This window comes from Solanum stenotomum, chromosome 9, assembly GCF_019186545.1.
Source record: "Solanum stenotomum isolate F172 chromosome 9, ASM1918654v1, whole genome shotgun sequence".
NCBI lineage: Eukaryota > Viridiplantae > Streptophyta > Magnoliopsida > Solanales > Solanaceae > Solanum > Solanum stenotomum.
The window spans coordinates 27,463,667-27,490,270 of NC_064290.1; the positions used below are offsets into that span (position 1 = coordinate 27,463,667).

At 35.0% G+C, this 26,604-nt stretch overlaps 2 protein-coding genes across 2 annotated transcripts in view; one reads left to right on the plus strand and one right to left on the minus strand.

The window, feature by feature from the left end:
* The window catches only part of LOC125877221 (cyclin-T1-3-like), a 557,390-nt gene that overhangs the window by 209,770 nt on the left and 321,016 nt on the right, over nucleotides 1-26,604 (minus strand). The gene's annotated exons all lie outside the window — the stretch shown is intronic.
* Nucleotides 17,413-25,914, plus strand: LOC125877417 (probable protein phosphatase 2C 58). Its single transcript, XM_049558714.1, has 6 exons — nucleotides 17,413-17,641; nucleotides 17,750-17,902; nucleotides 17,987-18,069; nucleotides 24,848-25,124; nucleotides 25,477-25,631; nucleotides 25,722-25,914. Exons 1-6 carry the CDS (start codon nucleotides 17,413-17,415, stop codon nucleotides 25,854-25,856), a joined length of 1,032 nt encoding a protein of 343 aa, XP_049414671.1. The 3' UTR covers nucleotides 25,857-25,914.

Below are 26,604 nucleotides of genomic sequence, written 5' to 3' on the forward strand. Positions count from 1 at the left end.
CTTTTGAAGAAATGAAACTTCAAACTTTACTCTTTACTCAACTCAAAACTTAAGTCTTAAAACAAGTAAAACATTTGTAAAAGACTTTTGGAAGACTCTAAGAACTTCTCTTGACTTGGCTCTTAACTTTCCTTGAATTTGAATTTATGGATTCAAGGATGGTGATTTGTGATAGGAAAGCTATCATGATGTTTAGAAATGTTTTTAGATAGTTAAACATGAGAAACGATCAAGAAATCACTGCGTGGAAGCAAGTTTGCATAGTGGAGATGCATTAAAATATTTGGTCGCGAAATAAATTTTGAGGCAGAACGGTCCGTGACCACTCAGAAACGCAGAGAAACTTTTGTCAATCCTGAGGAACAAGTCCGCGTGGTACCCAGATTTGCCTGACTTGTTCCTTCTTCGTTTTCTAACCCCAATTCGCCTAAATTCGATTCTTTTTCTCAATTCCTCTTTAGATTAAGATACCCAGCACATGTACACAAGAATCTAACTAAAAACAACTCTAACAATCAACCTTAAACTCTCAAGAACTCCTCAATATCATCCCAAATTCAAGAACAAAAGCAATTCAAGAATACAACTCAAGAACATCAAAGTCTCAATCTTTTAAGATGAAAATCATACTAAAATAAACATGTTTTGCACATGGGTGAACAAACCCAATGCTGTGTGAACTCACATACCTCATAGGATTGAATCCTTGATGAAATCCGCAACCAATTCCTCAAGAAATCAACCAATCTTTGCTTCTTCTCCTCTTTTCTCCTCTTCTTTTCTCTTCTCTCAAAACTCTAGCTTAATTTTATGAAGCGTAAACTGAACCAATTCAGTTTAGACCCCAACTTAATTACCAAAAATGAATTTAATTAATTGGGTAGTGAAAAGACCATAATATCCTTCTAAAATTCGGTTTTGACTTTCCTTATCTAGACAACCCAACTTCAAATGGGCATATCTCCCTCATACAAACTCGAAATTGTGCAAACTCGGCAGCGTTGGAAAGATAATTCAAAGATCTTTCCTACGGTATCTGTAGCACACGTAAATCATCCTGAGATAGGATTTATGGTCATTTGAAGTTGATACAAAACTCAAACTTAACTTAATTTAACCAATTTTCTAGATTTTTCATTCTTTCCAAAAATGACTCTTTCTAGTTCTTTCAAATAGCGAGTTGTTACAATATCCCCTCCTTGGGAACATTCATCCTCAAATGATATCAATCTTAACAGGCTAAGAGCGTAACATCTAACATCTAGCTCAAACACCCAACAAGCAAAACTGTAAATAGAATCATGTTGCCTGCGAGACCTTGGTAAACCTGTGATGAAACCCATATTTATCATCTCTCACTTCCATTCTAGAAGTTCTATATTCTGAGCCATACCACCGGGCCTTTGGTGCTCTACTTTAACTTGTAGGTAATTCAGACACTTAGCAACAAATTCTGCAATGCCCTTCTTCATACTACTCCTCCAATAAACCTCTCTCAAATCATGATACATCTTTGTGGAACCCGAATGGATAGAATATCTGGAGCTATGAGCTTCCTCCATAATCCTTTCTTGAATTTCATCCACCCTTGGTACACACAACCTACCTTGATACCTCAATACGACATCTCTCCCTTGTTTAAAAGCCATTACTTTTTGCTTATGAAATTTGCCTTCAATTCAAGCAAAATAGGATATTGGTCTTGCTTTTCCTTCACTTATGACACTAATGATGATTCAGTCTCATTCATCACCACTACTCCTCCTTCTGTGGAATCCATTAATCGAAATCCTAATCATGCAATTCTATGCACATCTTTTGCCAACTCTTTCTTAGCTTCCTCAAAATGGGTTGTCATTTTTGTCTTTTTACCTCTAAAAAAATCCTAAAAAAATTTCTTGACTAATTAAAGACCCAAAAAAATCAGATTTTTATCTCTTAATCCATCATTCTCTTCTCTCTCAAACCCTAAGACAAAACCCTAAGGAAAAATCAAAGTAGAAGACTCCATTCAAGATTCTTCTTCAAGGTAAGTCTTTCTCAAAGAATTCCATTCTTTCCAACTCAAATTCCTCCATACAATTATGAATCACTAATGAAAATCATAATTCTTGGCCATAGATATTTCATGAAACTAATTCAAGAATCTCAAGAAAGGTTTTCTTGATTGTTTACCTTCAAGCTAGGGTTTCAAGGCTTCTAATCAAGTTCTTATTCAAAATTCTTCAAGAACCTTGTTCTTCCAGGTATGTAACCCTATCATAGTGTTGGACTAGTTCGTCCTCAGGCCCTACATCTACTTTCAAATGAGTAAAAATGTAATCTAGGATTCTATTCCTAGATTTGAATATTATTGAAATGGATTGATTTTGAGATCTTGAGTTCCGGATTCTTTTTAAAATTCTATTCATAATTATTGAATTGTTATATGTTATGCATTAAGATTCTTGATTTGATTAATTCATGTCTATATTTCAGCATGAACCTTATGAATTGAGTAATTTTGAGATGAGTAGTATCGTTGAGTTATGAGTACCAAGTTTCCATATTGCTATTAAGATCCCTGAATTGAGTCGTTCATGTCTATAATTCCTCTTGAACCCTATGAATTGAGTTATAAATCTTGAGAAAATTTTTAAAGTCAACCCTTGAGTTTTAAACTGAGTTTCTGAGGAAGTAAAGATGAGTTTTGAGAAAGAGTTTCTAAAACATGATTAGTGTGAAAATCGAGTATGTCATAAATGTTTAAACAATATGGTATCTAGTTATGCCATCAATGGTTATGCACTATAACTTCCTCAATAATTAATGACCATATCACAATATGATTTTGATATATTTTATGAAAAAGAATTTTCAAGTATGAATTAAGCAAGAGTATAAGGGAACTAAGTATTTCCAAAGGTGTCAGTTTTTACATTGATAAAAGAGAAAGTTTGAGCAATTATCTCAAACTAGAGGAAGAGTACGTTTTTAAACATTGAGCATAAGTATATATTATTAGGAGTAGTATTTAGCACCGATATAGGGATGAGTTCAGACAACTCACATTCATCATAAACCATGTATGCCAACATGGGTACAAGATCATACTTTTTAGATGATACATAAGTTCCTTCGAGCATAGCTTAGTGGATTGACTTAGTTGAGGGTGTTCTATACCCCGACAAGGTATATGACAGTTCTGCCAGTGTATGCGAGATGTTGTATCATGACGTAGCTCATATTGATGGTTGTCGATTAGAGAATCTCCCAAATAGAGTCAAAAGTGTATTTTTATTTTATCACTTAATATGTTGAGTTCAGAGATGAGTAAGTATTTTTGTAAAGTTTTAATGTTTTCACTCCTTTATTTCTTTATATTCAGTTAAGTATATATCTATTACAGTCCTTTCATTTAGTTATTTGCTATTCAGCTATTTTACATACTCGTACATTCAATGTACTGATGTCATTCGACCTGTATTACAGATACATGTTCTTAGGATCCTCAACAAGAGTCCGTTGAGATCACTTCGTCTGCTCGCCAGATTTTGAGTAAGACTTCCTTTCTTTTGGAGGACTCCAGTTTTATGAGTTATTAGTATTAGTAACATTTTCACTATTTGTGGGTCTTGTCCCTACACTCGTCTATATATAGTAGAGGCTTCATAGATAGACAGTTTTCTAGAGTCTTTCAGTTTTCAGATGTTTTATTTAAACTTATCGTTCATACTCAATATATTTAGTAAAGTTTTGAGATTTAGTAAGCCATTTTAGATGTTTCTTTCAATTTGATGCTTATGTATGCTTGAGTTAGTCTTCCGCTTGTTGTCATCCAGGATGCGGATTTGCTTGGGGACCAGCAATGGTTTTCGAGTGCCGGCCACGTCCAGGGTGTAGGCTCGGATCGTTGCACCTTATGAACCTCCTCTCTAATTAGATCATAGACTTCTTTAATAGAATAACAAGTCAGTTGATCCACATCTACATATGCCATTCATATCATTTTTAAAAATCATCTTAATACTTAAAATTTGTTGAACTATTCATGATATATATTGAGCCTTTGCCTCCCACACTTCATTATCTTTGATATAATAGGCATGGATCCACTTTGCCCAAAGAACATCTTCTTCTTTTTTCTTTTTTCTTTTTTTTGGAGATATTTAACAATAACTTTTCAAAAGCAATATGATTTTCATCATAGATATCAATGTTTATCCCTTGTCAAGATGAGGGTGTGACACTTTTATGATCTCCGTATAATTTTTGATGCTATAAAATCAATCTATTGAGCATCTTCACTCTTTTTTCAGTACAAGAAATTCCATCATGATAACTATTATCATAACTTATGACATCCATGTGATTTGTATCTATAAAGACTCCTCGTTCATATCATTTGTTTTCTTTAATTTACAATAGTCACTCTTCTATCTTTCATAGAATTTTGGATCTTCACTTCAAGAGATAGGCTGGAAATGTAATCTTTTTCCAATGTCACCTACAACTTCTTCAACTATGTCCCCTTTAATTTGGTGGATTTTATTTATCACATGTCTTTTTTTTTCCTTATAATATTTCTTACGTAGTAAATCAGTTTTCATTAATTGAAAAGAATTTTTTTTTAACTAATTTTTATTATTATCAATAATTTTTCTGTAATTTATTATTTTGTTCTTTCTCTATGTGCTTATTCTTACACTTGTACTATCAATTTTGTTTAAAATATCTCCTAAATCTTGCATAGAAATAGTTGCAGAAATATCTACCAATTACTCTTTTAATAATATGCACTTGTTGTTCTCCTATTGTTAGTATTTTTTTTTAATTCTTTCATATTGTTTAGAGCTTCATATTTTTGTAATGCTACATTATCTTGATTTTGTACTTGACTCCTTTGTAATTTGTACTAACCTTTGATCCTTATCAGTAATCATCTCCTTTGTTGGGTTATAATTAAAATTCTGATTTTTCTTTTGCATGCACTCATTTATCCTTAATTGTATTTTCTTTATTTGAGTTTTCAATAATTTACCACTTGTTTGTTTTCTTGGAAATGAACCAATTTGTTGAGTACCCCCTTGAGATTGTGTGTTTTTCCTTTTAGCTTGAATAGTGAATACCATACATTACTCATTTTTCTTTTCTTTTCAGATATATAGTTCCCTTAGGAATATAGTTGGTAAAATTTGACCTTTGTAATGCTAAATCAAGATGTAATATTCTACATGCATACACATTGTATTCTACACTCTCTATATGTTGAGTTCAAAACTGATTAGGGCGTCATGTGGAAGATTACAATTACAAATCAAGACGGTAATAAATTAGATGACAAAAACTTATGCTAAAAATTAAAATATTATTATATAAAATTCGGCCAATTGGCCTACATATTAAAAACAAATAAACACATTAAAATTATAGAGAGAAAATATTCCCATAAACTAAAGTCTCTAAACAACTACATTGTGGATGTTATTGTGTTATGTTATGAGAATAGAGATCTTGAATTAATAGATCTCTAAACTTTTCCTCTAAGGAAAGAATAAACCAAATATGGAAGAAAATTATATTTTACTTTCAGGAAAAGTTAAAACATTTATGGTAATACGTTAATTTTCCTTTAAGAGGAAAACAAATTTCAAATAAAGTAAGAAAATCAGGGTAAAATCCTAACACTACATAGCTTTATATCATATTGTACGGTTACCTTAATAACACTTATTATTTTCAGATATATAGTTTCCATGGGAATATCATCAGAGTTTGTAAATTTTGACCTTTTTGAAGAAAATTCAGGATAAATTATTTTATATTTATACACATTGTGATATGTATTCTACACTCTATATAATTTTATATCATATTGTACGATAACCTTAGTAGTGTTATATAATAAAAAGTAACTAACTAAGCTTTATAATAAGAAAGAAGGCAGAGAAACTGTATACTCCCTCTTTCTCTAATCACTTGTCCACTTCTCCTTTTTTAGTCGTCCCTAATTACTTGTCCATTTTGAGAAATTAAGAAAGGACAATTTTTTTTACCTATTATACCCTTAATTAATTACTTTGAAAAAGGTAAAACTTTTTGAAAATCTTAAGTTTTTAATTCATCTACTTCATAATTAATACTGGTAAAATGATAAACTCACTATGTCAATAATTATTTTCTTAATTGGTGTGCCAATTCAAAAGTGGACAAGTAATTAGGGACAAAGGGGTATATTACTTCACTTCTTGATTGTCTATCATAATAAAGTAAATGGGCCCTTTTATAGCCCATATGAACGTGGCAAACAATGGCATACACAAGCCATCCATTTACTTTGCACACGTTTGTGCACTAATACCACACACTTAATTGGCAACTCCATACACTATCCACATGCTTGACATCCATAATTGTCATAACACTCCTCCTTGGATGTCCATTCCTTGATTGATAATATGCTTTAACAAGATCTAACTAAAGAAACGTTAGTGAAGAAAAAGGAGTACATATATCTTTAAATACTCATTTGATTTCTGCCTCATTAAAAACATTCCTAGGGAAACCCAATGAGACAAAATCTAGACTAAGGAAAAAAGAGTACAACACGTATTCTACTCCCCTTAATGAAGACCACGGTTTATATTGTTGAGTCTTCTCATTTCAACATTTTGTACTATCTTCTCAAGAGTTGAGGCTAGTAAAGATTTGGTGAATATATCTGTTGGATTGTCACTTGAACGAATTTGTTGTACATCAATCTCATTATTCTTTTGGAGATCATGTGTGAAGAATAATTTTGGTAAAATGTGTTTCGCACTATCTCCTTTTATGAAGCCTCCTCTTAATTGAGCTATGCATGCATCATTATCTTCAAAGAGGATTGTGGGTGCCTTGACATCACACTTCAAACCACATCTTTCTTTGATCAAATATATCATTGGTCTCAACCTTACACATTCTCTACTTGCTTCGTGAATAGCTATTATCTCAACATGACTTGAAGAAGTAGCGACAGTGGACTGCTTTGTAGATCGCAATGATATAGCAATACCTCCATATGTAAACATATAGCATGTTTGAGATCAAGCTTTATGTGGGTCAGATAAATAACATGCATATGCATGAGCAACAAGATCTGCACTATCTTTGTTAGTATAAAATAGACCAATATCACTAGTCCCCTTTAGATATCACAATATATGTTTAATTTCGTTCCAATGTCTTCATGTAGGATAAGAACTCTATCTTGCTAACAGATTAACATAAAATGTTATGTCAGGCTTCGTAGCATTAGCAAGATACATAAGTGAACCAATTGCAATAAGATAAGGTACTTCAGTACCAAGAGGTTCTTCATTCTCTTCTTGAGGTCAGAACGGATCTCTACTCACTCCAAGTGATCAAAAGATCATTGGAGTACTTAATGGATGTACTTTGTCCATGTAAAATCATTTCAAAATTTTCTCAGTATAGGCAAATTGATGAATGAAGACCCCGTCTGTTCAATGTTTAATTTGCAAACCAAGACAAAGTTTTGTCTTTTCAAGGTCCTTCATCTCAAATTCTTTCTTTAGTTATTCAATTTCCTTTTGGTCCTCTTCCGGAGTTCCAATGAGATTAATGTCATTAACATAAATGGCAAGAATATCAAACTCTGATATTGTTTTCTTAATAAAAATACAAGGACAAATTGCATCATTTATATAATCTTCTTTTATCAAGTACTCATTGAGGTGATTATATCACATGCTCCCTAATTATTTTTAAGCCGTATAATGACTTTTGTAATCTAATTGAGCACATTTCCCAAGATTTTGAACTATATGCTTCAGGCATTTTAAGTCATTCCAGAATTTTCACATAAATTTCATTATCAAGTGAATCGTAAAGATAAGTTGTAACCACATCCATTAGATGTATTTCAAGACTTTCATGTACATCTAAACCGGAGAGATATCAAAAAGTTATTGCATCCATAACCAATGATTATCTTCTTCATAGTTGACATCGGGTCTTTGAGAGAATCCTTGTCTAACAATGTCTGCCTTGTATCTTACAATTTTATTTCTCTCATTTCTTTTTTGTACAAAGACCCATTAATAGACAAATAATTTAACATCATTAGGCGTTTGGACTACTGGTCCAAAAACCTAACGGTTAGCAAGTAAATCCATTTCTGATTGAATTGACTCTTGACATTTCAGCCAATCACATCTTCGTCGAAATTCTTTGACAGAAAGAGATTCAAGATTCTCACTGGCTTGCATAATGTTGAGTGCAATGTTATAAGCAAAAACATTATCCACCATAATTTTTTATCGATTCAACTTTATCCCATTATCCAAAAAACTTATTGATAGTTCTTCATTCACTTGAGACTCGGGGTCATTGATTTCTTCAAAAATAGCATGATTTATCAATTATCTTGAATCTCTTCGTGGGATTCTTTTATAGTGTCATTTTTTGTACTTCTTTTTCTAGGAATTTTATCCTTTGAACCCAATGGTATTCCACGCTTCAGGCGTGTATAAGATTCAGAAGTTTTGACAATATTAGATTATCACGTTGGAACATCAATTCAGATAGGCACATTTTCTATAGGGATATGCGACTTAGTTAACCTTTTCAAATCAGTAAATGCGTGTGGCATTTGATTTGCTATATTCTGCATTTGGATGATCTTTTTAAACTCATGTTCACACATAGGGCAACATGGATCAAAATGAGATAGTTATGAAACTTTCCATGCAATTTAACTTTTAAGTTCCTTTTTTCTCTTCCCCTAATTGCAGAAAAGTTGTTTAATCAAATCAAAAATCTGCAAATCTTGCAGTGAATAAATCTCCCATCAATGGCTCAAGATAGAGAATTAGAGAGGGTGAATCAAACCCAACATATATGCCTAACCTTATTTTGGGGACCATTTTAGTGCACTGAGGTGGTGCTACTAGCATATATACAACACATCCAAAAATTTGTAGATGAGCAATATTTGGTTCATGACCAAACACCAATTGTCACGGAGAGTAGTTATTATAATGAGTCAATCTAAGACAAACAAGAGATGATGCATGTAAGATAGCATGACCCCAAACGGTAGTTGGTAACTTAGTTTTCATTTGTAGAGGTCTTGCTATCAATTGTAAGCGCTTAATAAATGACACAGCAAGGCCATTTTGAGTATAAACATGAACTACATGATGTTCAACTTTTATCCCTATTGATAAGCAATAATCACCAAAAGCTTGGGACGTAATTTCCCCAGCATTATCAAGGCGAATAGCCTTAATGGGATAATCTGAAAATTATGCTATTAATTGCATCATTTGTGCCAATAATTTTGCAAATGTCAGGTTGCGAGACGATAAGAGGCACACATGAGATCATCTTGAAGATACATCTATTAGGACCATGAAATATCTAAAAACCCCATTAGATGGGTGAATAGGTCCACATATTCCCTATGTGTATGTTCTAAAAATTGAGGGGATTCAATGTTAACCTTCATTGGTGATGGCCTAGTAATCAATTTACCTTGACAACAAGCTGCACATGAAAACTCATCACTCGTAAAAATCTTCAAGTTCTTTAATGGCTATGCATTTGAATTTTCAATGATTCATCTCATCATTATTGATCCAGGATGACCTATTCGGTCATGCCATAACACAAGCGTATTTAAATTAGTAAACTTCTGATTTAAGATTGAATGTGCTTCGATTGTAGTAAATTTTGCATAATATAGGTCAGAAGATAAGGTTGGTAATTTCTCCAAAACACATATCTGGCTTGAGACATTCTTGGTTATACCAAGGTATTCAATATTTATTTCATTTAGTGTCTCAATATGATATCCATTTTGGTGGATATCTGTGAAACTTAATAAGTTTCTTGGAGATTTAGAAGAGAATAACGCATCTTCTATAACAAGTTTTGCCCCCTTAGGCAGAAATATATAGCTTTTCCGTACCCTTCAATCAATTTCAAATTACTAGAAATTATAGTAACATTTGCGTTTCTGCTAAGCAAGTAAGAAAAGTATTTCTCATCTATAAATATGGCATATGTTGTTCCACTGTCAACCACACAAATATCTACATGATTGATTATTGATCCAAATGAAATTTGGGCATATCCATATTTTCTTCAAAAAAAGATATTAACAAAGTAAAATATTACAATTTAAACATGGCCATCATACACACATTATTTGTTTACAGGGATTAGAAAAACATAAACATACCAACTAGTACAAACAAACAGAAAAGAAATTATCTAGATTATTACGGGCTCGTCACTGATTATTGTTCCTTTAGGGAATACAAAGAAATCAGCTACATCCAGATGCATAGGCTCAACATTATCTTCAGAGATGAAATTTTCTTATGCATTATTATCCATCTTATGTATGGGCTCAACATTACCTTAAGAGATATAGTTTTCTTTTTTATTATTATCACCCATTTTAAGGATGCCTGATAGAGCTAAACCAGACGCTTAGATGATGACAGGTACGTGACTAGTGTCCCATTCATCCACATCTATGACATACACTTTCTAAATTTTTTTTTTTGCACCACTTCTTGTTTTTCACCCTTCCTTTTATACTACTGGTAATTTTTTGGTGCAAGATGACCATCATGATTATAATTTATTTTACGACTACGGCCACGACAGTGACCATGATCGGAGCCACGACTTCTTTCTCACTAGTGATAATTTGTCTGATTCACTTTAGGGAGTGGCATAGAACCAATGGGATGACTTTCATGATTTTTCATCAACGGGTCGTTATGTTGTTCAACAATAAGAAGATATAAAAGTAATTCAAAATATTTTTTAAAACCCATTTCTCGATATTGCTATTGTAGGACCATATTCACGGGAGAAAATGTGGAACATGTTTTCTCAAGCTTAGCATGTTCAGTGACATCCTCTCCGCATTAATTTAACTGTGATATAATTTTATACATGGAAGAATTATATTCAATTATACTTTTAAAGTCTAGTAACCTCAAATTGAACCAATCATGACGCGCCTGTGGAAGAATGACCATCTTTAGGTGGTCATATCATTCTTTCAAATTATTCCATAGTACAATGGGGTCTTTAATAGTGAGGTATTGCATTTTCAACCCCTCTTCAAGAAGGTGCTGAAGAAATATCATAGCTTTGGTACGATCTTTGCTGGATGCCTGATTATCATTTTTTATGGTGTTTACCATACCCATCACATCTAGGTGAGTTTCAGCGTCTAGTATCCATGATGAGTATCATTTGCCCGATATATCCAAGGCAACAAATTCAAGTTTAGAAATATTAGACATTTTTAGAAAAATAAAATCCTATTTAGAAATATTAGACATTTTTAGAAAAATAAAATCCTTTTTAGAAATATTAGACATTTTTAGAAAAACAAAATCCTTTTCCTTTTTACTTATTTATAGTAGCTCGAGTTGGTGGAGTCTCGTGCTAATAACTTGCTTTACAATAAAAAGTAACTAACTAAGCTTTATAATAAGAAAGAAGGACGAGACACTGTATATATTACTTCACTGCTTGATTGTCTTTCATGATGAAGTAAATAGGCCCTTTTATAGCCCATATGAACGTGGCAAACAATGGCATACACAAGTCATCCATTTACTTTGCACAAGTTTATGTACTAATACCACACACTTAATTTGCAACTCCATACACTATCCACACGCTTGACATCCACAATTTCCATAACAAGCAGTTCTTATTGCTCTAGTTTTATCATCTTTGATATCCATTCAAACATGGTTAAGTAAATTTTCTAGAATGTCGACTAGCATTTTGCCTTTGGCACAATTTGGCCTTTTATTTTATTAATCGTGGCGATATCAAGATATAGAGGACTACCTACTACATTTTTACTAAAAATAAAACTTTTTTCACAAAGTAGGTTGGCAATATATTTGGATAAGAGATTCATCCCATGACTCTCAATAATACTTCCTTTATATTGAACTTGATATCATAAATAAGTGGCTTCATTAGATATGAACTACCACTCTTCAAGTTGATATAGTATGCAACCTTGCAAATGAAATTAATAAATTTCTCCTTGAGTGATAACTTAATCAAGATATGCTAATTACAAAATAAGCAAATTTGTCAATCTCTCTTAATGTTGCATTGTGTTGGTATCGTTGGTCGCAATTCCTTATGCTCTGACCATTCATACGAAAACTTTTCAAGGTCAACATGTTATAAATTTTTGATGATGTTCATTCTTTCTTCTTTGGCTTCTGTTCATTTTATATATGATTCCTTGTAACATTTTTATAGGCTTCACAGGAATGATGGGTGAATTTGTTGTTAATGTTTGCATGACATCATTCAACACAAGTCATTGTGATATTATTGTTTGAATGTTGTGGTATTATTTGAGATGACACAATGGAGGTTGGCTAGCACAGTAGTACTGGCTAGTAATCGTGGTGACCTCGACAAATAAAATTTCGACGTGTGTGAGGTTAGTGTTCGAATTTGCATAAAGAGAAAAAATGGAGTGTTTACTTTCTTCGGTTAATTAACCACAAAACAATTTGGGAATAATCATTTCATATCGTATTGTGAGTTTTAAACTTTAGTTGAAATAATTTTCGAAGTGATTTTTGATAGTCATTATGGGGAGGGATTAAGAATCTAAATATTTATCAAACAATCTAGTAAATTTTAGTGGTTTTATTCGCATTTGGATTGAGAATTGGGGATTTGGAAAAAAATATGAATACGAAAATTTGAGATTTGAAGGTCGAGTGGTGGTTAAATTTTGATGAAATTTGAGATTTAGAACATAGAACTATGTAATCTGATTTTTGGAAGGAAACACTGATTTTGACCTTGAAGCTCAGGGTTGACTTTTGACCAAATTATTTTTATGTAAATATGGATATCAATAACTCATAGACTACTATCAAATACTTATTTGATAAATCGTAGTGCTCGGAGTCTCAAAGGAAGGAAAAACCATTTTGTGATTTGCAATGATTCAGATTGAGGTAAGTTAAATTTTATAGAGTTTGATTGAGGGATATTTTCATAATTTATAATACTAAGGGTTACAAAGGTTTAATAGATTAGTCTCGTACAATCAAATCAATGAATAGAAAAGTTTAATACACATTATGAGGGGGGGTGACCTTAATTCTCGTTAATTGTAGAAAGTTATATAGTCCAAAGAGCAATCTTTTAGGTGAATAAATGTTGTTAATTAATTGTTATACTTGCTTTAAAAGCTCAAAAGTTAAAATTGAAAAATACAAAACATACAAAAATTGACGTAAAAGTTCATTTCCAATTCAATCTTATTTTGCTTAGATTTGGATTGTAATTTCTTCAATCCGATAATAGAAAATCCAAACGAAATTCTTTGATCAAATTCTAATGGCCCAAATGTCCACCCTCAGTTTCTACCCCATTTAAATTTCTAGAAAAATTAATTTTGATGCTCCTGTTACCCCGTTTAAATGTTCCCTGTTGTGTCTCATTAAGTAAGGATGGGTATTGGTCGGTTTAATTCAGTTTTGAAGTTCATCGGTTCAACTTATCAGTTATTAGTTTGTAGACATACTAAATTGTTATAGAATCATTATGATGTTAAATTATCGATTGTCGGTTTGTAGACATGCTAAACAATTATAGAATTATTACGATATTGACATATCTGTTATTGATCGTTATCGATCCGGTTATCAGCTTAACCGTTAAGATTCAACATCATAAAAATAATTATTGAAGATTAGTTAGAAATTAAACAAGGTGACAAATCAAATAAGCTATGCGCATGAGTTGACAAATTGCATTTTTATCAAAAGCAAACACTAACACATTGTAGAATAATTGAGAGTTTGAGATAGACAGATATAAAAGTGTGAAACTAAACCCTAAGTCAAGTGTTGGGAAAGGCAAGGCACTAACAAAGAATGTCCATTAGGATAACATTGGAATAATACCCAAGTCTAAACTTTCCCTTTCAATTTGAACCAAGAGAAGACAAACTAAACCAAGAAATACGAAGAATGGACAACAAGTATATCAACCAACTAAAAACAACAAGACAAGAATAAACCAATCATACAAGACACAAAGATTAACGTGGAGAACCCTTCAATGTGAAGAGTAAAAACCCACGAGACTAAAAGCTCCACTATAAACACCAAGAGTTACATATTGATCTTCAAAGTTGGCCACAAAACAAGTACCAAACAACGAGCAACAATAAAGCAAGATTGCACCAAAACTAGAGAACTAAGGGAGAGAATTCACTCAAAAATGAGCTACTCTTGATGCCCCAAAATCATAATCTATAGATAACTAAATGGGTTCTCCACCATTGAATTTCAAGAACTAAATTGTAACAGCTCAGATCTCATAAGGGAGAAAATCTTAGTTTTTCAAAAAATGGGTGCCAGTACCAATTAAACCATGCACGGACCGTAGGTAGAACCACGGACCGTAGGTAAAACCATGGACCGTAGGTGGGTCCCATTGTTCGAAGGCCCGGAGAAGTAGTCTCTAAAACCATCGACGGTCGACCAGGACGATTTGTGGTCTGACCAAACGACTGTAGGTCGGATCATCGATGACGACCAATAGTTATTTGGAAAGAAGGAGTTTATAGGGCAACTTCAAATGGTTATATCTTTTAGCTTAAAATGAATAAGGTGGAACATGACCTATCAAATTAAAGATAATTGAATCCTATTTCCAACACCATTGAGTTTGCTAGATTCCAACCTCGGAGTAATAAGTTATACTTATTTTAGTGAAGCCCTATAGGACAGACCACGAACCACGATCCAGTTGACGGGTAGTGGTACAAACGACGGACCGTCAGTCCCCTCGTGAGTGGCCTTCGTCAGCATTTAAGTCAGGGCTGTTTTGGTCCTTTTCCCTATATATTAGGCACTTAAACGTTTTAATTAGTATAAGCCTAATAACCTAGTCAGACATACCCAGAACCCTCATTCTCCAAAAATCATCCAAGTGTGAACGAAAATAAGAGAAAGAGGTGCCAGTTTCTTCCAAGAACAAGCATTAGTGTTCTTCAAAGTTCAGCCCCGAAATCTGAATGATTTCTCTGTAAATTTCATCACCAGGTATGTGTGATTTCACTAGTGGGTTCCTTTCATCCACTAGGTCCCTAGAATTCAGTTAGTTCCTCGATTCCACATAACCTGTTTAAACCTAGGGTTTGTAAAATCATGGGAATTATGGTCATTTCAGCTGCTATAGTATCCATGGTCTAAATAACATGTTTTCTTGGAAACGTTGCTTAATTCCTTATATAGAACTCAGAGCCCTAGTTTGTGTAAATTCTCTTAGTTCATGAATTATACTTGCTAGGTCAGTTAAACAGAAAATCACGCTCTAGATTTTGAATGTCACATTCTCAGTATATAAATGTTGCATTCTCAGTTAGCATGATAGTATTTTGAGTTATTCAGTGTTTAGTGCATTTTAGCTTCATATGTATTCAGTTGGGAGTAGATTTAGCACCGAATTGAAATAGGGTTGAGCATACCCTCATAGTCCCAGAACTATGTGCCCGTTTAGGATTATAAGTCCTCTTTGTTGGGCATTATATTTAGTGATCATGCCAAAGACATGCCTTTATACCCCTAGCAAGGTATATTGGGTCCTCTCGATGGGGCATATACATCAGACTCCATGTTTAGCTCTCGTGGTTTATGTCGGTTAATAGTAGCTCCCATCGTCAGACTCTTATTGCATTGACTAGGTTTTGCAGTAGTTACTTCAGTATATAGTTCATCATGTTATCTTGATGATTAGTACTTGGTCATTGCATTCATTTCAGTTTTCAGTTATACTTTAGTATTTATATCCTTGTTTATATTATATCATTGCTTAGTTATGCATTGTTTAGCTTATATATTTTGTTCAGTTTAGCATATCTATATCATACATGCTCAGTACATTTCAAGTACTGACACATCCTTTGTGCTACATCGTTTCATGATGTAGGTTCATACACTTAGCATCCAGATCACGCTTAGATCGATTATTGATTCGACTTCAGCAGCTTCAGTGGTGAGTCCTCATACTTCAAGGACAATAGATATGATTTACATTTTAGTCCTTACTTTTAGTTTTTAGTTTTGTTAGAGTTAGCTAGGGCATGTCCCAACAACTCGACTCAGTTAGAGGTTTTTCAGACATAGTAGTAGATCCAGCTTGAATTGTTAAGTTGTTGTTTCATTTATCACTAAACTATTATGGCTTCATATATATANGTATTAATAATGGAGTTTTTAAGAACTCCCTCAAGTTAACCGCCATAAATTGAGCATTTTTTTGTAGTGCCACTATTTTTAGCTTCCGCATAGTACATATTTTACTTAGTTTTTCTTTGTTGCTTGATATATACCAGACTCAGGGTTAGCTTGGGGTCACTCGTGATCCTAGGTCACGTGTTACGTCGAGGGGATAGCCTTGGGGCGTGACAAACTTGGTATCACATCATTAGGTTCAAGAGTCATAGGGTGCCTGAAAGATGCACTAAGTAGAGTCTCTTTCCTGGGTGTGAAACGTGTCACATCTATGAGGTGGAGGCTAGGAAGTGTTTTAAGAAAAACTTCACTTCCTTTTCTATTCTTATCGTGTGTGAGGTGTGATTCACTTCTCCTTTCTAATCCATTGTTGGACAATTTAGATCATGACTCCTTGTAGAGCTAATGCACGGAATGATAATGCCTACAATGCTAATGAAGTTCCTCCAGTCCCAAACCATGAGGTTACGAATGTAGAGTTTTGCAACGCGATCCAGCTAATGGCTTAGACTGTAGCCAACCAAAACAATCAGTAGGCCCTAGTTCCTATAAACACCACCGATGGATCAGCTGCAGATAGGGTTCAAGAGTTTATTTGTATGAATCCAGCAGAATTTCTAGGGTCGAAGGTTGGTGACGACCCACATAACTTCATTGATGAGGTTAAAAAGATTCTTGGAGTAATGCAGGTGACTAGTATTGAGAGTGTTGAGCTAGCATCCTATCAACTCAAGGATGTGGCTCATATCTGGTTCAGGCATTAGAAAGAAAAAAAAGGTGAGAATGCAGCTCCTGTGACTTGGGATTGTTTTACTTGACCTTTTCTGGACAAGTTCTTTTCGAGAGAATTTAGGGAGGCTAAGGCCCATGAGTTTATGAACTTGAAGCAGGGTTCAATGAAAGTCCAAGAATGCGGGATGAAGTTCACTCAGCTCTCCAGGTATGCTCCACATATGGTTGTTGACTCGAGGACAGAAATGATCAAGTCCTTGTTTGGAGTATCTGACCTGGTCAAGACCGAGTGTAGGAATGATATGCTAATAAATGACATGGATATCTCAGGATAATGACTCATGCTCAGCTGGTTGAGGGAGATAAGCTTAGGGAAATGGCTAAGGACAACAAGAAGTCTAGAATAGGGAGTTATGAATACTCTCATCAAAGGTCGGGTAGTGGAAATCACTCACTATTTCAGCAAAGGTCTACAACCACATCGCCTTCATTAGCTAGCGCTCCGTCCCCCATGTTTCAACAGGATCAGAAAGGTAGGGCATCAGGCTCTAAGTCACAAGGGAGTGCTTCAGGTAACCGGACTTTTCCAACTTTTCCAAAGTGTGGTAAGAATCATCCGGGAGAATGTCTTGCAGATAAAGATGGGTGTTTTAGGTGTGTCCAGTCTGGTCATAGGTTGAAGGATTTCCCTTCTACTAGGAAATGACAAGTAGGTAATAGGGTTCAGTCTACTACTTCAGCAGCGCTAGCAAGTTACCCCATTCAGCAGGGTGCCTCGTCTGGTACAAATGGTGGTCAGCGCCAGAACAGGTTGTATGCTCTCCAGGCTTGCCAGGAACAGAAAGATTCCCCTGATGTAGTCACTGGTAGGTTACGAGTCTTTCATTTAGAGGTTTAAGCATTGTTAGATCCAGGGACTACACTGTCTCTTATAACTCCCTGTACAACAGTAAACTTTGGTGTCAGTCCAAACACTCTCTCAGAACCCTTCTCAATCCCTACTCTAGTTGGTGACCTAATTATAGCTAAACGGGTATACAAAAATTGCCCTGTCACAGTTTCCCAGAAAGTCACCTCAGCAGACCTTGTAGAGTTAGAAATAGTAGATTTTGATATCATTCTAGGCATGGATTGGTTACATTCTTGTTATGCCTTAATTGATTGTAGAACGAGGATCGGTTGGTTTCAATTTCCAAATGAGCCAGTCTTAGATTGGAAGGGTAGTAGCTCAATGTCTGTAGGTCGATTTATCGCTTACCTTAAGGCTAAGAAAATCATTTCCAAAGTCTATATCTATCATCTTGTTCGAATTACGGATTCAAACTCTGAAAGTACAACTCTTGAATAAGTCCTGATCGTAAATGAGTTTCAAAAAGTGTTCCCATAAGATCTTCTTGGAGTTCCTCCTGTAAGGGAAATCGACTTCGAAATAAATCTCCTTCCAGATACCCAGCCTATTTCGATTCCTCCTTATAGAATGGCTCCAACTGAGCTAAAGGAATTAAAAAGAACAGTTGAAAGATCTTCTAGATAAAGGCTTTATCAGACCCAGCATCTCTCCATGGGGTGCTCTTGTGTTGTTCGTGTAAAAGAAACATGGTTCTTTCAGGATGTGCATTGACTATCGTTAGTTGAACAAAGTCACAATCAAGAATAAGTATCCCATCCCCAGGATTGATGACTTCTTTGACCAACTTCAGGGTGCTTGTTGCTTTTCTAAGATAGACCTCAGATCCGGCTATCATCAGCTCAGAGTTAGAATTAGTGACATCCTGAAGATAGCCTTCAGGACTGAGTATGGTCACTATGAATTCGTAGTTATGTATTTTGGACTAACAAATGCTCTTGCACCTTTCATGGACTTAATGAACAGGGTGTTCAAACAGTATTTGGAATTGTTTGTCATCGTCTTTATTGATGATATCCTCATTTATTCTCAAAGTGAGGAAGAGCATGTGACTCATCTGAGAGTTGTTTTGCAAACCCTCAAAGATCGCAAACTATTCGCTAAGTTCAACAAATGTGAATTTTGGTTACAGTCTGTTTCTTTCCTTGGTCATGTAGTATCCAGCGAATGGATCCGAGTGGATTCTCAGAAATTGAGGCAGCACAACACTGGCCCAAACCCACCTCTCCAACATATATTAGAAGTTTCTTAGGTTTGGCCGGTTATTACAGGAGGTTTGTTGAAGGATTTTCATCCAGAGCTTCCCCCATTGACCAAGTTGACTCAGAAGAAGGTCAAATTTTAGTGGTCGGATGAGTGTGAGAAAAGCTTCTCAGAACTTAAGACTATGTTGAATACAGGTCATGTCTTGACTCTACTAGATGGTTATGTGATTTATTATGATGCATCCAGGGTCGGCCTAGGTTATGTGTTGATGCAGCGAGGTAAGGTCATAGCTTATGCTTCTATACAGCTTAAAGTCCATGAGAATAATTACTTGACTCATGATGTCACAACCCAGGGGTACCCCCTAAATGTAACATGGCGTATAGAACCCCGAAGGACTCCATACAAACCACTTAGCTCTCATAATAGAACAATAAGATTTAAACAATAGTTCAAGTCCAAAACATTTATAAAAGCAAAGGGGAAGTCTAAACTCTTGTCTCATCATAGCCATCTAATACAATATAATGAAATTGGGCCTAGCCCATACATCATGTCAAAAAGAGAAATACATGAAAGAAGATAAAGCAATAACTCCGTCCTTGAAGCATGAGGACTCACCAAAGCTCGGGAATCAATCAAATCACCTACTAGCCATGAAACTGAGCACCCTGAATATCGAACCCTACATTTGGGGAAAATGTAGGCAAGAGTATGTGTTAGTACAAAACAATGTACCAAGTATGATAGCCATGAGAAAAACATTTAAATCATGCTATAAAGGGACATTTCATTTCATGACATGCAATTGAACAAGCTAAAACATAATGTGAAAGAGTTATAAAACATAAGTAATAAATCATGGTCAATGCAAGCTAACTTCATCTTTAAAACCTTTGAACTCATGTGCAATACTTCTTGAAGTAACCTTAGTTCATTATTACGTGTGGGGAAATTTGCCTTAACCGACATTTAGACCATGTAAGTTATAACATGGAATTCAATGTCCACCCCAAACCGAAAAGAGGTGTCCTACTTGCCGAAGGTAGAACCTTGAACTTCTAGATTAAGTTGATCCAATAGCTAATCAACCTATGGGGCACATAGTGATGGGATAAGGAGACTGCTACTAGAAACCCGACCTTTACTATGGGGGAGCTTCCATCTCATGAGATTACTTTGGAAACCCGGCCTCCACTACGGGAGAGCTTCCATCTCACTATCAATATCCACTCGGGGCTAAGCATAAATTCCCACGGAATAATCATTTCTTACTTGAATTCATTACTCATGAAAAGGTTCCCTTGGACAACCAATTCAAGCTAGTTTCATTAAGATAGCTCCTAGTCTTTGATTCAATTAGGTGAGAAAGTCTTTCAACCTAAGAATTCTTTTTATGTGAGAAAACCTTTCACATCATGCTATTATGTGTTTTAGTGAGAATATCCTTTCACAACACAACATCATCATTGGTACTTCACTCTCAAAGCACCCTTAAAACATTTGTATAGATTTCATAAACAATGCATAAGTCCATAATTTACCTCTTTAGGTCAAAACCCACTTTCAATCATAAAATCTTAGAAAACATGGGTTAGATATGAATTTCATCATAAATACATGTAAAGCTCGCAATACATGCTCAATTTCATGAAACTATTCCTTGAAGATCAAAATCCCACATCGTATGATTCATAGCTTCAAAGCATGGGGATTACATGGGTTCATGGGGAAATCATCATAAAATCATGATATTTCATCAATTCATGCATAAGAGATCATAATTAAACCAATAGAATCAACAATGAAAAGAACTCATAATAATTGAAGAAAACCCTAACTCAATTGGGGAATTCTACCATTTGAAGTAGAGAGATTTAGGAACTCCATGGATGAAAGGGATCCATGGATGAAATACCTTGAGTCCAAATGCTAGTCTTCAATGGAGGAATTGGAACCTTTGATTGAAACCCTAGGTGAATCCTTCTTCTTCTTCTTCAAGTTTCTAGAGAGAGAATATTTGGAGAGGAATTTGGTATTCTTTTGTGAAATTGGAAGAATAAAGTAAATGGGTTAATTTGGGGGTTAAAAAGGCTTATATAGGGGTCCTAAACATAGGCAAAACGACATAGTATAGGAACTAGTTAATTAGGAAAAGAGCCAACTGCCCCTAAAAATAATTGACAGGTGACCATCCACGGACCCCAGTTGACGGACAGTGGTTCGACCCACGGCCCGTCCTGGTGGACCGTCGTTCATGGTCAGAAAGGTTGATTTGGGGCCTCGAACCATGGACCATGGTCCTGATCCCCTAGACCATCCTGAGTAAGGCCATTCATGAACCATACCTACTATCCGTGGTCCCATCCATGGGCCGTGGGTGGCCCTCGTGGCTGGCACCTACATTTTCCCCAAAGTTGCTTCTTTTCCCTTTTTTGAATATGGGGTGTTACAGTATCTCCGCCTTGGGACCATTCATCCTCGAATGAGATTCAAACTGGTTCTAAAAGAGTAGGAGAGGAACTAACAATCCAACCAACAATGCAATGCATACAATCAAGGAGGAACTATCGACTCTAAGCTAGGACATCCTCAAAATATCATAAGAGGAGTGAAACTAACTCTATCAGCCCATTATGCATGCAATGTGTATAAAACAAGGAGGAAACATCAACTCCAAGCTAATCATACTCAAATGCATTATAAGGAAGTAGGAACTACATCTCGCAACCCAATATGCATGAATTTTCAAAATTTCTCATTTTCAAGAAGGAACTACCTTCTTCAAGCTAAAAACATGCTCAACATGATCTCATGGAGCTCATATGCAATTCACTCTCAAAAGCATATCTAAAGCATGTTCATAAATTTATCTCATGAAGTCTATATGCAACTTATACTCAATGCCCAACAACATGAGGAAAATCAATCATATAAACTAATTTTCTTTCAAAACACAAGTTTTCATGAACATGCATCTCATAGGGAAATCATGGAAATACATAAAAACCACATGACTCCAAAACAAAGGTCAAACCAAGAGGAACTAATTACCTCAAGCTAGAATAGGAATATAAGGAAAGATATGAGGATATCGGGACATCATATCAGCCTCGGCCTCTCAAGTAGCACCCTCAACAAACGGATTCCTCAACAAGACTTTCACGAAAGCTATTTCTTTGTTTCTCAACTTCTTGACTTGCCGGTCCAAAATCTCAACCGGAACTTCCTCATAAGAAAGACTCTTATCAACTCCAAACCCTTATAAAAAACTATGGATGTCGGATCTCCAACACCCTTTTTAAGAATAGAGACATGGAATATGGGATGTATTGTTGCCATCTCATTTGGTAAATCTAACTCATAGACAACCTTGCCAATATGCCTCAAAATCTGATATGGGCCTACATATCGGGGACTAAGCTTCCCCTTCTTACCGAACCTCATTACACCCTTCATGGGTGAGATTTTCAGGTAAATCGAATCGTTAACCTCAAACTCTATATCCATTATGCTCACATCAGCATAGGTCTTTTGCTGACTTTGGGCCATTTTCAACTTTTTCCTTATAAGCCGAACTTTCTCCATGGTTCCTTGTACCATTCGGGACCTATTAGGGTAACTTCACCCACCTCAAACCAACCTATGGGAGATCTACACCTCCTACCATACAATGCCTCAAATGGAGCCATATCGATACTTGAGTGATAACATTTATTGTAGGCAAACTCAATCAATGGAAAATGGTCATCCAAATTGCCCTTAAAATCGATCACACAAGCCCTTAACATATCTTCCAAAGTTTGGATAGTATGCTCCACTTTCCCATCAGTTTGGGGATGAAAAGTTGTGCTAAGCTTAACCTTAGTGCCAACACTACAACAAATTTGGCCTATCGCCACACTAATTCTAGACAACGCTTAAAGAGTGTTGCCAAATGTATCTAAGGGAACACTTTCAAGGCGTGACCTCTATATTGAGATTTTGGCTACAGAAATTTTGGCAACACTTTTAAAGCGTGTTCTTTACAATTATTGCCTACACATCATAAGCATTGCCCAATAATAAAACAATTGACAACACTTATTTATAGACATGGCCACACTTTAAATTGTGCTATATTTATAATTCTAAAACCAACACTTTAAAAGTGTGATCTATTAATTCTCATAAAAGATTTGCTAAAAAACTGAGTTCCCTCCATGTATTCCCCCAATTTCTAAATTATCAGAGTACTACCACATGTAGTATAACTTCTGGCTAAAATAATAAACTCTCTCCAAATTATCTATTCCTTCCAATTTCAAAAAAAAAACAAGAACCCTAAATTTTATTCTCAAAGATTTTTGCTCCATCACTCAGCTAAGCGCTCTTTCCAAATTCTCCTTTCGTATGTGTTTATGCTATTTCTTACTTGGATATTTCATCCATGCTAACCCTTAAGTCTTGTTGTTTGTTGGAAAAAGTGTTGGGTTTTTTTTTGAGAAATGGAGAGAAAACAAGGTTTCTCTTGGTGTCAAGGAAGAGGTGGTGTGTGGTTTATCATCCGGGAGGTCAGGAGTGAAGAGTCCATAGAGAAGTGGGTCACCCATTACTTTGTTTGTTCGTATGAAAAAGATCTCGCATTTCAGGCAGGGTTTCGGTATTTCTAACATGTTTGAGTAATTTTTGAAATTTTGGCACCTTCACAACATTTTTTGATAATGTATGCGTGTTTGTGTTTGTGAAAGATGAATTGTTCTCTATGTTAATATCTATGGAGAGTTTAAACATCGAGTTACATTTCTTCCAAATTTTTAATACTTTTTGATAGATATATATATGATTTTTTAAGTAATTTATGTTTCTACTTGTTCCCAACATTTTTGAATTGAAGCTTAAATTAAGAACAAATAGTTTCAATTCTAGTTCTACTCATTTCTATGTATTGTATTTCAGTTTGTATTTTGCTTCTTATGAACCTTGCTATAGGAGCTTTGTGACTTTGCCTGTTATTGGTTCACTTTTTCTTCTTTTTTGAGTTTTAGGATTAATTAGTATGATTTGTTTGAAATTAGGGAAGAACAGTGAGGTAATTAAATCGTGTTCTAACTCGCTTTTGTTACATTCCTGATTTAATCATGTTTGGAATAAGGGAAGAACAGTCAGGTAGTGCATAATTCACAAGAAGAGTTTGTGTTGTCATGAATCTATTCTACATTCCCGCAAAGTCCTACTGGTCTTTGCTCTCATTTTTGTTATTCTGTTAGGGGTCGTTTGGTTTGAAAATGAGTTATGATGGGATAAGTTATGTTGGGATTAGTTATGATGGGATAAGTTTAGTTGGGATTATTTTTTATTGAGTGTTTGGTTTGTTGTATTCAAAATAATAAATTTTAAGAACAATTTATTTGTTTACAAAAATGCCCTTCATTAATGTAAAAAGTGATATAACAAAAGGGTTGAAAGAGACATTTATGTCATTTACCTATTTTATCCCGGGATAAGTTATCCCGGGATTACTATACCACCCAAAGAGAGGGATAACTTATCCCGGTACTAATTATTAATCCCGGGATAAGTTATCCCGAACTTGCCAACCAAACAACAAAATCAACGGTACTACAATTTAATCCCGGGACTATTTGGTATTATCCCTCACACCAAACGACCCCTTACTCTCATTCTTCTTATTCACGTCACCTGTATCTGTGATCAGCATGACGTTTCGACGAATACTATGAATGCAACTTGTAGAGCTTATCATAGTACAAACAAAGACATTCTAGAAAAAGCATTTGAATTGGGAAAAAGAGGGTCAACTGTAGTTACTGCAATGCTGATAAATAGTCAAACACTTATAATAGCAAATGTGGGAGATTCTCAAGCTGTTATATCCAAGAAAGGTGTTGCCGAGCAGCTATCAGTTGATCATGAGCCAAACAGGGAAAGGGAGATAATTGAAAGCCAAGGCGGATTTGTTTCAAACATTCCAGGTAGCTTACATCTAAATCATTCAAGTTTTAGTTTAAGTCGTCTAGATGATTTCACTCCTTCAAGGTGATATGCTCCATTACATTTGGCTGTTTCAATCGATTCTCTACTCTTCATTCTCAAATTCTAAAGTTCTTGAGGTCTCAAACGTCAGTCATTCATCTCAATTGTTGGTCTCGATGATTTAGAATTCTCTGTTTGTTGCATTATGTTGTGCGTACAAGGCGATACAAAGCCTACCAAGTAAAATATATTTTTCATTGTTTCATATGCAATTGATGTAATCCGTTGTCTAGTCATAAGCCCATAACTTAGTGGTTTCTTCACACAAGTTGATAGTTTGGAATTTTGTAGGTGATGTACCTCGTGTTGATGGACAACTTGCCATTGCTAGGGTATTTGGAGACAAGTGCTTGAAGAGAGACCTTAGTTCAGATCCAAATGTGGCAATTGAGCTGATAGATAACGACGTAGATCTCATCATTTTGGCAAGCGATGGTCTGTGGAAGGTAACTTGTCTTCCCTTAAACTTGAGCTAAAATATCTTGAGGAGGATGTTGTATTTGCTCATGTTGAGCAGTTTCTTCGCGTATTTATAGGTAATGTCCAACCAAGAGGCAGTGAACTGCATTAAGAACATGAAAGAGGTGAAAGCAGCAGCTAAACATTTATCAGAAGTGGCGATTTCGTGGAAAAGCAAGGATGATATTTCCTGCATAGTTGTTAAGTTCTAGTAAAAGTAAGTCCTTTTCTAAGTAAAGATTGGGCTGTACAAATTATTTTTGAAATGAAAAAACACTTTGATGTTGAATAGTGTTTTATTTGTTATGTTGAAAATACTTACAAATGAATTAATGATCAGTCGCATCCAAACTTTTCCTTTTGTTATAAGAAATTGGTGTAAAATGTATTCATCGTTGAGTATTGTATATTCATTTTCTTAGACCAATATCTTACATTTTCTGTAAGCAGAAGTCTGTATTTGTTGAAATAAAGTACTAGTAAGTAAATGATATCTTACTTATCTGATTGGTTTGATTGAACTTTTAATTCCTTAAATTTGTAGGTATTCAACCACACTTTTTACACAGAATTAATTGTAGCCACATGGCACAGCTTCTATTTATAAGGAATAAAGTCTAGAACAAAGCATAAACCGACCCAATTGTGGCCAGCCCACATTCGGAAATGCGAAAATTTTTAAAAATCTATCTAAGGGTGAAGTGTGAGAGTCATCATATGGTCGGACTTTGTTGTTAGAATACGAAACCCATGGGGTTTTCCTCATTTTCTAAAACATTCCAACTTGATGTTGTAGTGGTTTCTACCTATCTCCAAGGTTTGATCGGTAAGCTCCTTGAATCTATGTAAGTGTCTTCTTCTTTTCTTGAGATTATCCTTCCCTTTATGATCTAGTTCTGTCTTGCATAAGCGTGGGAAAAAACCGAGTTTCAGCTCCAATCTTTCAGGAACCATTCTGAA

Excerpts from the sequence above, each read along its gene's own strand:
- LOC125877417 (XM_049558714.1), top strand. The coding sequence starts at position 17,413 with ATGGCTAAGGACAACAAGAAGTCTAGAATAGGGAGTTATGAATACTCT. Across the intron at positions 17,642-17,749 it reads TCCAACTTTTCCAAAGTGTG|GTAATAGGGTTCAGTCTACT; the intron begins GTAAGAATCATC and ends AATGACAAGTAG. Across the intron at positions 25,632-25,721 it reads CAAGCGATGGTCTGTGGAAG|GTAATGTCCAACCAAGAGGC; the intron begins GTAACTTGTCTT and ends GCGTATTTATAG.